Below are 12798 nucleotides of genomic sequence, written 5' to 3' on the forward strand. Positions count from 1 at the left end.
CATAATTAAACCGTATTAAATTATAAATATCCATTTTAGTTATCGAATTGAATTAAGATATTTCAAATCAATTTTAGTAGAGGTGTTGTACACATATCAATTTAAAATTTATTCAAGTCTATATCAAAATGGATGGTGTATACTCCATTTTCAATGGGGTGTTAACGTGTGAAATTCCTTCCAAGACTAGCGAATCTTTAACTGGAAGTTGTAGAACTTAGCAGTAGTACGGCCTCTAGAACATCTGCAACCCTTAAACTTAGGAATTTCAATATTTGAAACATCAAACCAATCCGTCAATTTCTATTTAAACCCTAAAAATTAGTAATAGAATTGATTTTTGTTCTAATTCCAAACTTCTACTAATTTGATAGAGACAATGATCTTGAGAACTCCACCTCCGAGGAAACGCAGGGCAGAATCTAGGCCTTCGGAAGATGACATTTCTACTGATGCTCCTCTTGTCATCTATGAGGACCCGCCGCTTCAATCTTCTTCTCCTCAGCCTTCTGATCACTTGCTCTGCACTTATCAATGCCGTCAAATGGTAACTTTTTTACTTCTATACAGCACGAGTTGGTACAACGTTGTTTAAGCTGTTCGTAGTATTGAATTGTTTTTTTCACCGACTTTGTGTGTTTTTCTTGGTTTTGTTGGAGGGGATAAATGATGTTAGTTTTCCTTTTAATCTTCTAATTATGGTAACTTTTATACTTCCATATAATTGGAACTGGTACAACGTTGTTCAAGGTTGTTCGTCGTAGTTAGTTGTTTTTTGATTAATGTCGTTTTAAAATTTATGGGGTTTTAGTTTTGTTGGAAGGAATGACTGATTTGATTTCCTATTTTAATCCTCTAATTGGTACGGTATTGTTCAATCTGGTCATAGTATCGAATTGTTTCTGACTAATTTCAGTTGAAAATTTCTGGGTTTTTGGTTTTGCTGGAAGATATAACTCCTATTGATTTTCTGAATTATTCCTCTAAGTATGAGTCTTGTTTGCACTTTGCGTTTTGCAGGTTAAAGCTGAGCTATTAGATAATTTTTCTAGTATGGAGAAATCAGTCACTGAATATCAGTCCAAATTAGAGACGCTGAATGAGAAACTTCTCAAAGCAGGTAGTATGTATAAATATAAATAAACTACAAATGTTGCTTAGGGTTGCAATTTTCTGTTGGAAGTTTACAATTTGGTCACATCTACTGTAATAAAGTGGAATCCGTTTTGCCTTTCAGCTAATTTATGCATTAATAAAAGACCAGAATTTTCGTTTGTTTTTTTTTTTTTTTTTTTTTTTTTTTTTTTTTCCTTCTGGTTTAAAATTCTTTTGGCCATTGCGATTGAAATTATGGTCCTGCTAGCTAAAAATGATATGAAATTCGTACTTGATGGCAGGATCCCAAACTCCGAGTTGTGCTTATGTCATTTGCTTTAATTTCAGAATCAGAAGCTAAGAAATACCAGGATCAGTTCCTTTATGCCGAGCAGGAGCTTGCTGCTGCAAAAGGTCGTGAGCATGCACTGCAGGAGAAGATCTTGAAGGAGATCAAGGAATCTCACGAACAACTGAAAAAACAAATACTGTTGTGCAATGAACTTGAGGTGACTGCTAGTTTTGTTTGGGAGTTGGGATTTATAGTGTAATGAGTGTATGTGCTTACATTATCTTTTATAGATGATTCAATAGTCGAATCTATTGCATTAGCCATTGCGTGTATATAATTTTTTTAATCTTGTAGCCTATTTTTGGTTTTTGGGGTTAATGTGTCAGGTTAAGCTCAAAAAGGAAGAGAGCATGCGCAAGAGTTCAGAATCATCAGCTGCTGCGTTTGAAGAGAAAGCTAAAGTTTTAGAGCGACAACTAAAGCAGCTCTCTGATAGCACAGAGAGGGAAAGGAAGAATCTACAAGATGAACTTATGCATTTAAATGGAGATTCAAAGCTTTCTGTGTCTAGGTTAAGGGCTGATGTGAGTAGTAAACTGGTTTACCTTGTTAATTTCATAATCAATTACTCATGTTAGCTGGACTATGTGACTCATGTATGAGGCGCGTCTCACAGTGAGACCGCTTCGTACAAAAATTTGTGTTGCAGATTCTTCGGTTTCGAACTAAATTTATTTTAATGATATTTCAGCTTGAGAGGGTTCAGTGCCAAGCTGATAATGCAGAAAACGAGTCAGAGCTATTGAAAGAGAAGCTGGAAGACATTAGCCAACAACTCAATAAGGTACAATTTCCCTCCCTAAATTTTCTTAATTTCCCTATCTATTTCCTAATGTGTAGCCTAACTCTCATCAACAACAACACACCGCTATCCTAATGCAAATTACAATATCAAAGTGCTTGATTGCAACATCAAAAAAAGAAGTGCAAATGATTTATTGAGTCATTTAGTATAGTTCATTATATTCCAAAGCCAAAGAACTATAATTTTTTGGCTTTATTGATAATGCACATAGTGTGAGCTTCTTGGAACAATGAGGTAAAATCAAAGAGATGGAAAGAGTACATGTTCAATTCTTTATGTCAAGGTGTCATCCCATAGATGTCATATAAAACACTTCATGATTCACTAGCACTTTTGTTGTCAAGACATTGTTTAGGGATTTGTCCAACGCCAATGAGAACACTTACCACTTAATTGTACCTAAGCATAACGACATAATCTTAGTAAACTTCTGGTAAGAGCCATTAGTGCATCATGTTCAACCTAGGTGCAAGGTCAAAGTCTTAATTCAAGCTTCCTAGGAGGAAATGTACCTTAATGATGTAAGATGTTGTAGGTAAATTCAAAACCTACACGAACGAACAAGCTTGCGTGAGAATTGTAGACCATACAAAATAAAGATGTTACATAAAGGTTGCTAACTAAGTAGTAGGTAAATATCAAATGGCTCAAAGTCAAAATGTGAGTCGGAAATCTATCATTGATAATTCCTGGTATTAATTTGAGTCATCGTGAAACTAGTTAGTGGTTTTCCAAGGTCATTCGGAAATTTTCTTCTACTATCTAGAGAGTTCTATTAGGGGTGTTAGAATTAGAATACACTTCGGATATCTTATGGTTTAATAATGGTAAAGTTAACCATAAATCCGATTGTTTATGGTCTTTTTAGTTTCTTTTGCTTTGCTTTAGTTTTTATAAAAAGGGCCGTAACTTCCTTATGGTGTAATAAAGGTACATTTAACCATAAATCGTCTTATGGCTTAAATGTTTGTATTGCAATTGATTACAAATTTCCAAGTATCATGTCTATTCATTGATTTAGTTTTTGTGAGGGTTCTAAAGAATGAGTTTTCACTTGTCAACCTTGAAAGATTTGAGTGAGGATTCCTAGTTCTTCTAGTTATTGCGAGGTAAGAGAAGAGTGTTCCTTCTTAGTTCTTACACAAATTCATACTATCCTTACGAGCTTTGTTTGATCTTTCTTCGAGTTATTCGAGTGATTGTGAGTGAAGAGAGTTTTTTGCCAAAATTCATTCTATCCTTATGAGCCTTATCTGTTCTTTGATTTGCAAGTTGTTTCCTCCATCTCAAGCAAGCAAATTGAGTTGCCAAACAGTTCCATTTGATCACAATCATGGTTTTGAATTAGACTACTGATTACATCTTTATAAGGCAAAACGGAGACAAAGGTCCAAAAAAAAATTCATGTGACCAAATCAGGCCAGTTGATGTGAGGGGATCATTGAGATCTTCCCTTATGCCACTTCAAACATTTTTCTTGATATAAATCTATCTGAAAGTTGCCGCCAAATACATTTCGAAGCCTAAATTACCTTTATTAATCTTATGAGTTCAAATAGTCACAACCCAATGCTTACCACATTGAAACCATATCCAGACTTCAATTACAGGTCTTAGTTAGGTGTATGCTCTGTGTCACAAAGCAGTTCACCCTTTTTTTAAAATAATATCACTTTCATTTTGGGTTGCTTTGTTTTTATTTTGATTTCTGTGTTAATCCTCTTTTCATATAGATGGACATGTGAAAGCATTTGGTAGAGGCTGAGATTATAACTTCCTTCACGATGTCTTTTTTATAAAATTTCCTTGTTAGTTATTTTAACTCTTTCTGTGTAATTTGCAGTGTTTGTCTGAGAAGAATGAACTGGAAAAACAAATAGCACGTTTTGCTTGTCCAAAGGAAGATTCTGTTTTCTCCCAGAATGATGCCTTAGTCAAACATTTACAGGAAGAGCTAAGGAATTATGTGAGTGGAGAATCTTAATATTTCTAGAACGTTCTTTATGTATACTAATATGGGTTTTTAGTAATTCTGTTTGGCAGCAATTTTTGTATTATTCGTATTGGTTTGGATAATTGCTTGCTTTCATGGACAGTATAAAGTTGTGGCCTTAGGCATTGGTCCCAACTGTACTTAATGTCTGCTATTTTTATCAACATATTTGGGTGATACTCATGAGATCTCATTTTTCATGATTCTTGTTTTAAGGAATCTGAAGTGCTTGAGGCTAGGAAGTTGAAACAATCTCATGAGAACATTGAGCTCTTGAAGGAGAAGCTCATAGAAGAAAAAGGACGCAGAGAAAAGATCGAGGCGGAGTTGGTTAAGTCACAAGAGATTCAGCTGAGTATGAAGGTTTTGGAGGATGAGTTGTCTTCTTGGAAGAAAATAACTAAAGACATTCCTGGAGTTGAATCTTCCGATGATATCCTACTAAAATTTGTTGCTCTGCAGAAGTATCTTCCTTAATTTTCTTGTGCAGTTTCAGTTTTTATCTGCTTGATTATTGAAAATCTGATGCGTTGAAGCTTTGTGATTGTAGAAGGCGTAAGCTCACATGCTCTGTCATTGCAAGCAGGGATTTCCTGCTATGATGGATAGTGTCAATAGTTTTCTTGTGAAGTATGAAGAAAAATAAAAAAAACTACTATAGGGGTTTTGACGACACTAATTACACTTGGGAATTAGAAAGTTTTATAAAATAAATCTGTGAGAAAAACTTTGCCAGAATGCGCTCTATAAAGTACTCCACCGACTTTTTTTTCTTTGACCACCTTTCCCTTTAGTTCATTTCTTTTCGTTTGCGCTCGTACTTTTTTCTTTTTTTTCCCTTATTTATCATCGATATATCCTCACTTTTCAAACCTTTGGAATAGGTCCGACTATTTTTTCTCTACTCATCCATTTATGATTATTGTTCCCTTTGTCAGTTGTCACATTTTTTTCTTCGCTACCTAACATAACATTTTGCATTTTCATGGCATTATTTTATTTTTTTGGTATTACAGGACAAATACAAACAAAAAGAAATGGATGTATTACTTTTGCTTTCTATAATTTTCTTTGTCATAAATTACCTTATATGTTATCTCCTCTGCTAATGAAACCTTTAAGCTGAAAGACTATCAAATTTTTTCACCAATCAAATTACTCGAATCTAAATAGTCCATGACATAATTTTCATCATCATCATTTTGCTTTCCTACTTAGACTTTCACCACTGTAACCATTTTTATTTATCAAATAAAGGTGGATTTGAGGATAGACCTATTATCTGTCCATTTGTGCTGTTCAGCATGCTACATTGAATTATCGATTCATGTTGACAGTTGAGTGCTTTTGTTGGCAATGCAGGGAGGTAATAGATACCATGGCAAAGCTGGGAGAGGCTAATACACGCTTGAAACAACTCGAGGTAGCTCTGGAAAATGCTGAGCTTGAGAAGAAAAAAGCCGAATCAGAATTGGCATCGGCGAAGCAGAAGGAAGAATATATGAATCTAGATAATAAGGAACTAAAATCAAGGGTAGGTTTATTTTCTGTATTTTTTGCATTTTACAACTTAAATTACTATTTTCATAGAGTTGGAGCTTAGTCTAGAAGGTATGATGTATTGTTGAATCAGGTATCGAAGTTACCTAACTTTGTTTATGAGCATAACGTTATTAAGCCCTGTCAGATAAAAAAGGATTCAGTTGCATGCAATTTTCTTCATGATCTATGACTGCTATATATATATGTGAAAAGAAGAGCTAATTCACTATCTTTTAAGATACTTTTTAAAATGTATGTGTGATGTTAGCATCATTTGCTATTTTGTTCCGTGCCACTCAATTCGCATCATATTTTTAGAAATGTATGCAATTTTCTTCATAATTGTAGCGTTTCAAAATGGAAAGCCGTGTTTTATATTACAACATCTGCCACAATAACTATTTTTACCTAACAATAATAAGTTACACAACGAACACTTAAAAATTTAACAACCACACTTATACATATACAGCTTCCCACCGCTAACAACTGAATATCTTGCGCTGAATAGCCCCAAAGTAGTACTATAATCTCAAATCTATTACTATTTGATTCAATTTCTTGGTACTTGAGAAATCGGTGAAATTAAATTTCTTTTTTGTGAGAGCCGACAAGGAAAACGTTCTTCTGAAAAGAAGCTCACGTTCCTTTCTGGCTGCACACATGCACGTTTGCATAAAATTATAGCAATGGACAAACAGCTTCTTTCCTTGGCCTATCAAGACCCACATAACCATTTTGCAACGCATTTGGAAACCTTTCTTTTTCCCATTATTCCAATGCCATTGAATGACTCCCATGTAGACGAGGTTTTTTTATTGGAGGGGGGAATGCATGATAACAAAAACTTTGTTTTCTATTGGCCTTTGGTGGTAAACATCATTTTCAACTTTACAAAAATAAGAAGTGCACATGATTTGATGAACCAATTTAATATAGTTCCATTATAAAGCATTTAGGCAGGCTGTTACTTTTGGACTTTTTATTCTGATTTTAAGGAGTGTCTGACTCTAGGACACACTGATAGTGATATGGGTATATGACCCTTGAACTGTTGTCCCTAGTTTGAGTAACACAAATTTCTACAGTCTTATGAAAGACTTGGCATAAGATGAAGTGAAATGTGGTAATGAGTACATAGTAGGATGCTGGAAAGTTTGTGTGTGTGATCCAATGAAGTTCACTTTCCATTGTTTCATTTAGGTTATCATTTCTCTTTCAATTTTTCACTGGTTCCCTTCTGTCTTGTTTAAGTTCTGACCAGCCTCTTATTCTTGTTCTTTTATTGAAATTTCATAGTTATCTTCAGTCATTGAAGAAAGAGATCAATTGAGAACTGTTTTCAATGAAATGAATCAACAATCAAATGCAGAACCTGGTAATGAAGCTGCGAGGACAAATCTTGTTCAGGTTGTTTTAGTGTCTTTTTTCTCTTTCCTGTGTACGCACATCATTTTCTAATAAATATATATGTTATAAATGAAAATGTAGGGGGCAGAATCATCTCTTTCCCAGAAAGAATCTTACATTAAGGAGTTGGAAAGCAATCTCATTGAACAAAAGGCCGCTAATGATCGTCATTTTAATGAAATTAGGATGCTGAATGAGAAATTGAATAATGAAGCGAGAAGAATAAAGTCTTTGGAGAGAGAGGGAGATCAACTTCGTTCGGAGATCGCTTTGCTGGAATCCAAAGTATGTTTTCTTATTAAGAATAAGAAATAGGTTGACTGATTAGAAAGTATTTGCATTTTGGTCCTATGATAATATGCCATTATTATTATTATTATCATTATTATTGTTATTATTAGTATTATTGTTATTGTTATTGTTACTGTTATTGTTACTGTTATTGTTATTGTTATTGTTATTGTTATTGTTATTGTTATTTATATTGTTATTGTTATAATTATAATTATAATTATCATTATCATTATTCCGGTAGTAGCATTTGGCTTGTGGAGGTATGGGTGCAGGTTTTGGATTATGACAATTGATAGATTATGAAGATCCTTGGTGAGAAAACCATCTTCAGAAGGCAAAAGTTAAATTTTCTGATATTTTCTATTATGCAGTTGGGGCATGGTGATTTTTCAGCGTCAAAGACAAAAGTTCTGCGCATGGTGAATGCATTGGGGGTTGAAAGTGAGGCTAGGCAAACAATAGAAGCCTTACAATGTGAACTTCAGAAGGCTAATGACAAACTCATGGTTGTAGAAGAATTAAAAAAACAATCAGGTGCGGACTATGCATATACTGCTGCATTATGACTACTTGGCATTTTTCATTCTGCTCTTCTAATCTCAAATTATCTATAAACATAATTTTCAGAGTTTATTTTTTAGCTCTTGAATTGTATCTTGCATTCCTTTGTCATTACCATCATGTTTTCTGAGTGCTAGACTGGCTGAATTGCCTTTGACTATTATTGACTAAATTTTTAAACTTTGAAAGTAATTCTATCGAACAAATGAGGTAAAGAAAATTTAATTATGAGTGGGTCATTTAGTGCATACCTTTTGTACCAATGGTGTAATAATGCGAAATGGTGATGCGGTAATGGGAAAGATGCAGTTATCGTAATGCCTAAATATCGGTTGATTTTAAGATATCCCTTGATACGACCCAAATTGCAGTTTTTTTACGCCTTTACAAGGTGGGAAATATCGGATCGTTTGTTTTGAAAACCTTTACAACTCGGCTGATGCAATGCGGCCTTGTTTTTACACTATGTCTGTACCTTAGAAAGAAAGCATCAGAAAAAGCAGAAATCCTGGGGAAGTCCTAAAGGTTTCTTTTTAATGGTTAATTAAATTTTGAATAAGTTTACTATCACTTGATGATGCATATAGAATCTGAAGAATATGCAATTTTAAAAATTGTTAGGTTGACATGGAAAGATTTAGAATGCATGCAATGGGTTTTCGAAATAAACATTGGATATCATGTTATTCCTCATCCCTCTAAAAAGTCTTTTTCATGGAAAACTCAGAAAGGGAGAGGGGTGGGGTGACAGTCAATTGTATGCTAAAACACTCGCAAAGAGGATCTTTAAAGCTTACAATAAGTTTTCTAAGCGGTCTTTTTAACCATGTTCCTATGGAAGGACGTAATTAGTCTTTTTGTTAAACTCTTGATCTGGAAGGCAACTTACCTAACTTTTATTGCACAAGAGGAAAAGGTGAAAGATAGTTAGCGATACTGTTGATTTGAAAATTTTAATCTTAAGGTAATGGATGTTTATATATCCACCAACATTTTTTTGTCCTCCATTAAATAACTCGTCAAAATACTCTCTTCTTTAATTTCCTGGTGAAACCCTTTTTTATTGAAAGAAAAATTGTTTTAATCCAGTTCAAGGTAATTTTTTGTATATGAACCAACCACTTGTACCCTCTTTGACCTTTCCATATCAATATGTGCTCAAAGTATTTAAGACATGCCCAAAAGGACCTTAGGTGTGGTCGTTTGATTACAATTAAATTTTTCTGTAGTACAATCAACAATTTGCTTAGTTTAAAAGTGTATCAGATGAAAAGTTGACGGCTTTTAGATAATTTGATTGTAAAATAGTCTTCCATTACTAAAATGTTATTTTAAATCCCGGTGGAACATTCTTTGGGGATTGACTTTATGGTTATCTCGCAGCTGATGCTGGGCAGCTAGTGGACTCATATATTTCTGGTAAAATAGTACAGTTGAAAGAGCAAATAGCCACACTTGAAAAACGCGAGGAAAGGTTAGAATCGGTTATTGATTTTCTATAAGCTTATAACCGTATTTGTCGTGAAATTGTTACATAACTTGTAAATATATGGTGGACCAGGTACAAAACTGTATTCGCTGATAGAATCTCAGTGTTCAGGAGGGCATGTTGTGAACTGTTTGGTTATAAGGTATTGAATTGGTCTTTTTCTTGGCTCTTGTTAATGTTTACTTTTGCATTGCATATGTTTAAGAAAAGAAGGTTTGGGGTAGCATGCATACTAGAATGTAAATGGAGATCTCGAACTGCATTTGCGGAAATATTTCTGAGAGATAACATATCTAAGTGGTCAAGCTGAGTTTTAGAACAGGTGTGATGGTATCAGAGATAATAGCTATTGAGATGATCTGTTTGCCAATTTAAAACTAAACTGAGTTGTATTTGATTTTTCCTCTATTTATTCTTCCCTGAGCTCCAAGCTGCATCCTGGTTAATGTTTTGGTAGATCAATCTTTAAAATTATGTTGGAACTTGCCTGCAAAATTGTTCTTGTGATGGAATTCAAAATACCATACTCTATTGTTTCTCCTAGTTGACCTGTATACTATCTTGAGTTTTTATTGACATTTAAATATGGTTCATACCATCAAAAGAAACAATTATTTATTGATATTAACAAAACATAATACCAAAAAAAGATAGAACTTTGCATTGGCTGTATGAAGCTTATGCTATGCAATCACACTATGAAAGTTTGGGTTGTTATCCACTCTCATATCACCCCACACCCTTGGCAATCCGAGTATATCTTTCCGAACTGGGTTTAAATGATTGAAGAGTGTAGTTCATATAGTCAAATAGGTCATCAAACCACAGAAAATATTTTTCATATAAAACAATATTTGTGATGTATAACTTGTTTGTCTGATGTTTTTAGTATATAGAGCAATGTAAATAGTGAGCATCATTCCAAAGATATGCAATATGTGAGCATGCTAGGCATTGTTTCCGAGACCATTTTCTCCTCACTTGTTATACATATCACATGGTGCTCTTGCTTTTTTGTATACAAATTGTGATAAAATGAAATAGCTACCAAACAGCACAATAGCAAGAAAGGTATCATGTCTCGATTTGTCAGGGAAAGCTGTTGTAGGTTTTGCTCTAAGGTTCATTTCCATGAGCATTCTTGTTTTCATTTTTTTTTAACAAGCACGAGAAATTCTAATTGTGTTCTATATTTATTGATCTGATTTTGCAGATTGTAATGGATGATAAACAACGTCCAAATGGGATACCTATAACCCGTTTCACGCTTCAATCTATTTATGCGCAAAGTGATGATGAGAAGCTTGAATTTGAATATGAGTCTGGTAACACAAACATTTTGGTACGTAAAGTTCTAATTTAAAAACTATCTAAGTATTTGGATTAGTTTTAATTTCATGTAACGAATATTTAGCTGTTGCATCTGGAACGCTATGCTTCTTAATTTCATGGTTGATGGATTTGGTGTTAGCAAAATCGGACTTGACGTTATACTTTCTTCATCCTTTGTGCTTTATGTCCACTATATGATACCTTTTTTTTTATTGGATTGATCAGATACAATTGTCCCCAAAAGAATAGGCCTCTTGACTATGTCAAATTTTTTGCAGTCTTTTTAACTTGTTTGTTTAGTCGTTGCATAATGGAGTTGAAACAGATTCTAAAAGATATGCACAGTACAAATGATAATGCGAGTCATGTTCATAACAAGCAAGTTTACACTCGTATTTCTGCATATGTATTTCTGCATATTGTTAAACTTGGAACTTCCCAGATTCCGAAACTGTTAAAACTCTCTCATACATATGCGTTATTTAATGTATTATGTTACAAATTGTTATAGTAATATGCTTGGGTCTTACAGGTAACTGAGTACACCAAGCAGCCTGAAATATCACAACAGGTAGGCGACATGAATTTCTTTAATTTATTTAACGACTATAGAAGCAGTATAGGTAAACCGAATTTTTTCCCTTGGACTGATTAAAATTATCGGTTTGTAGGTAGAAATTTTTATCCGAAAGCTGAACTCGATTCCAGCTTTTACAGCCAACTTGACCGTTGAGTCTTTCAATAGACGCACCCTCTCTTAAGTAGAGTTTTTCTTGTAATTGATCATACAATTATATGCTCAACCTTCCTTTTTGGGTCTTATTTGAGCTATCCATGTAATCGGTCGAGTATTACAATCATTGTAGCTAATATTGTCTTGTTGAGTTGATTAGCCAGTGGTTGAAGAGGCAACGATCCAACATTGTTGAACGAGTCTTATATGAATAGTCGAGTATATGTATGGGAGCTATGCGGTGCAGAATATTACATTCTTGTGAAATTTTTACGAACATTTCAACAAGAAAAATCCTAATACGAAAAGGATGTGTTGATACGCGTAGTCTTCTTTCTATACGAAGTTTATCATTTCATACTTTCGTACGCGTTCTTTATTTTGTGATTTAGACATAGAAGTGTACGTGGAGTTGCTAGTATAATAACAAGATTTCAATGTTGGATCTTGTTTATCTGGACAGTTACTTACAATGAGCCATCATCACTTAAACTCAAATGAGTATTAGGTTTATAACAGTATGATAAGAGATTTGCTATAGAGAATAGGGTCCTCGGTGTTTAAAATTAAATTCGATGATTCAATATCTACTCGACTTTTTAGGTGAATTTGGTTATGATTTGATTTCAAAATGAATTTAAATTGCATAAAATTAATGTCGATATTAGACTTGATTTTAAATTGATCTGAAACACCCATCTAGAGTTTAACATGATAATTCGAATGAATACTTCTGGTGTATACGATGCTTTTGAAATGACTGATTTTACACTACATGTCTACATTAACCCAAAATGACCAGGAAAATCAACTTGGTAGACAAAAGAAGAGCAATGTAGACTTTTGAACCACTAAAATATGTCTTTACACTTTTGGTAGTGCTACAATGAGACTCATTGATTAGGTTAGAACAAGGGTCTCATACAACAATATATTTAATATCAAAGCTTTAATTTTATTTTTAAGGAAAAATTGATATTAATAATTTAATCTTTCATCTATTCGTTGTGGATAATCCCACCTTTGGATTACTTTTTAATAATCCAACTTTTATTCTTAATTTGCTATCAACATAAATTTTTATTTTATAATAATTTAACCTTTGCCTTTAGTTTGTTATTAGCATACCATATTAGTATGCTGACAGCAAACTGGTATGCTGACAGCAAACTAAGGATAAATGTTGATTTAT

The 12798-nt window shown here is 33.6% G+C and overlaps 1 protein-coding gene across 1 annotated transcript; it reads left to right on the forward strand.

Moving 5' to 3' along the window:
- The first annotated feature begins 54 nt into the window (after positions 1-54).
- On the forward strand, positions 55-11927 carry LOC130807892 (mitotic spindle checkpoint protein MAD1). The gene is made up of 16 exons (XM_057673273.1): positions 55-547; positions 1021-1120; positions 1444-1604; positions 1774-1971; positions 2139-2231; positions 4096-4218; positions 4462-4709; positions 5608-5779; positions 7087-7197; positions 7279-7482; positions 7863-8025; positions 9436-9526; positions 9614-9683; positions 10755-10883; positions 11406-11444; positions 11545-11927. The coding sequence occupies exons 1-16, from the start codon at positions 380-382 to the stop codon at positions 11632-11634; spliced, it is 2160 nt and encodes a 719-aa protein (XP_057529256.1). The 5' UTR covers positions 55-379; the 3' UTR covers positions 11635-11927.
- Positions 11928-12798: the final 871 nt, after the last annotated feature.

Source organism: Amaranthus tricolor, chromosome 3, assembly GCF_026212465.1.
Source record: "Amaranthus tricolor cultivar Red isolate AtriRed21 chromosome 3, ASM2621246v1, whole genome shotgun sequence".
NCBI lineage: Eukaryota > Viridiplantae > Streptophyta > Magnoliopsida > Caryophyllales > Amaranthaceae > Amaranthus > Amaranthus tricolor.

Excerpts from the sequence above, each read along its gene's own strand:
- LOC130807892 (XM_057673273.1), top strand. The coding sequence starts at position 380 with ATGATCTTGAGAACTCCACCTCCGAGGAAACGCAGGGCAGAATCTAGG. Across the intron at positions 4,710-5,607 it reads AAATTTGTTGCTCTGCAGAA|GGAGGTAATAGATACCATGG; the intron begins GTATCTTCCTTA and ends TTGGCAATGCAG. Across the intron at positions 8,026-9,435 it reads AGAATTAAAAAAACAATCAG|CTGATGCTGGGCAGCTAGTG; the intron begins GTGCGGACTATG and ends GTTATCTCGCAG.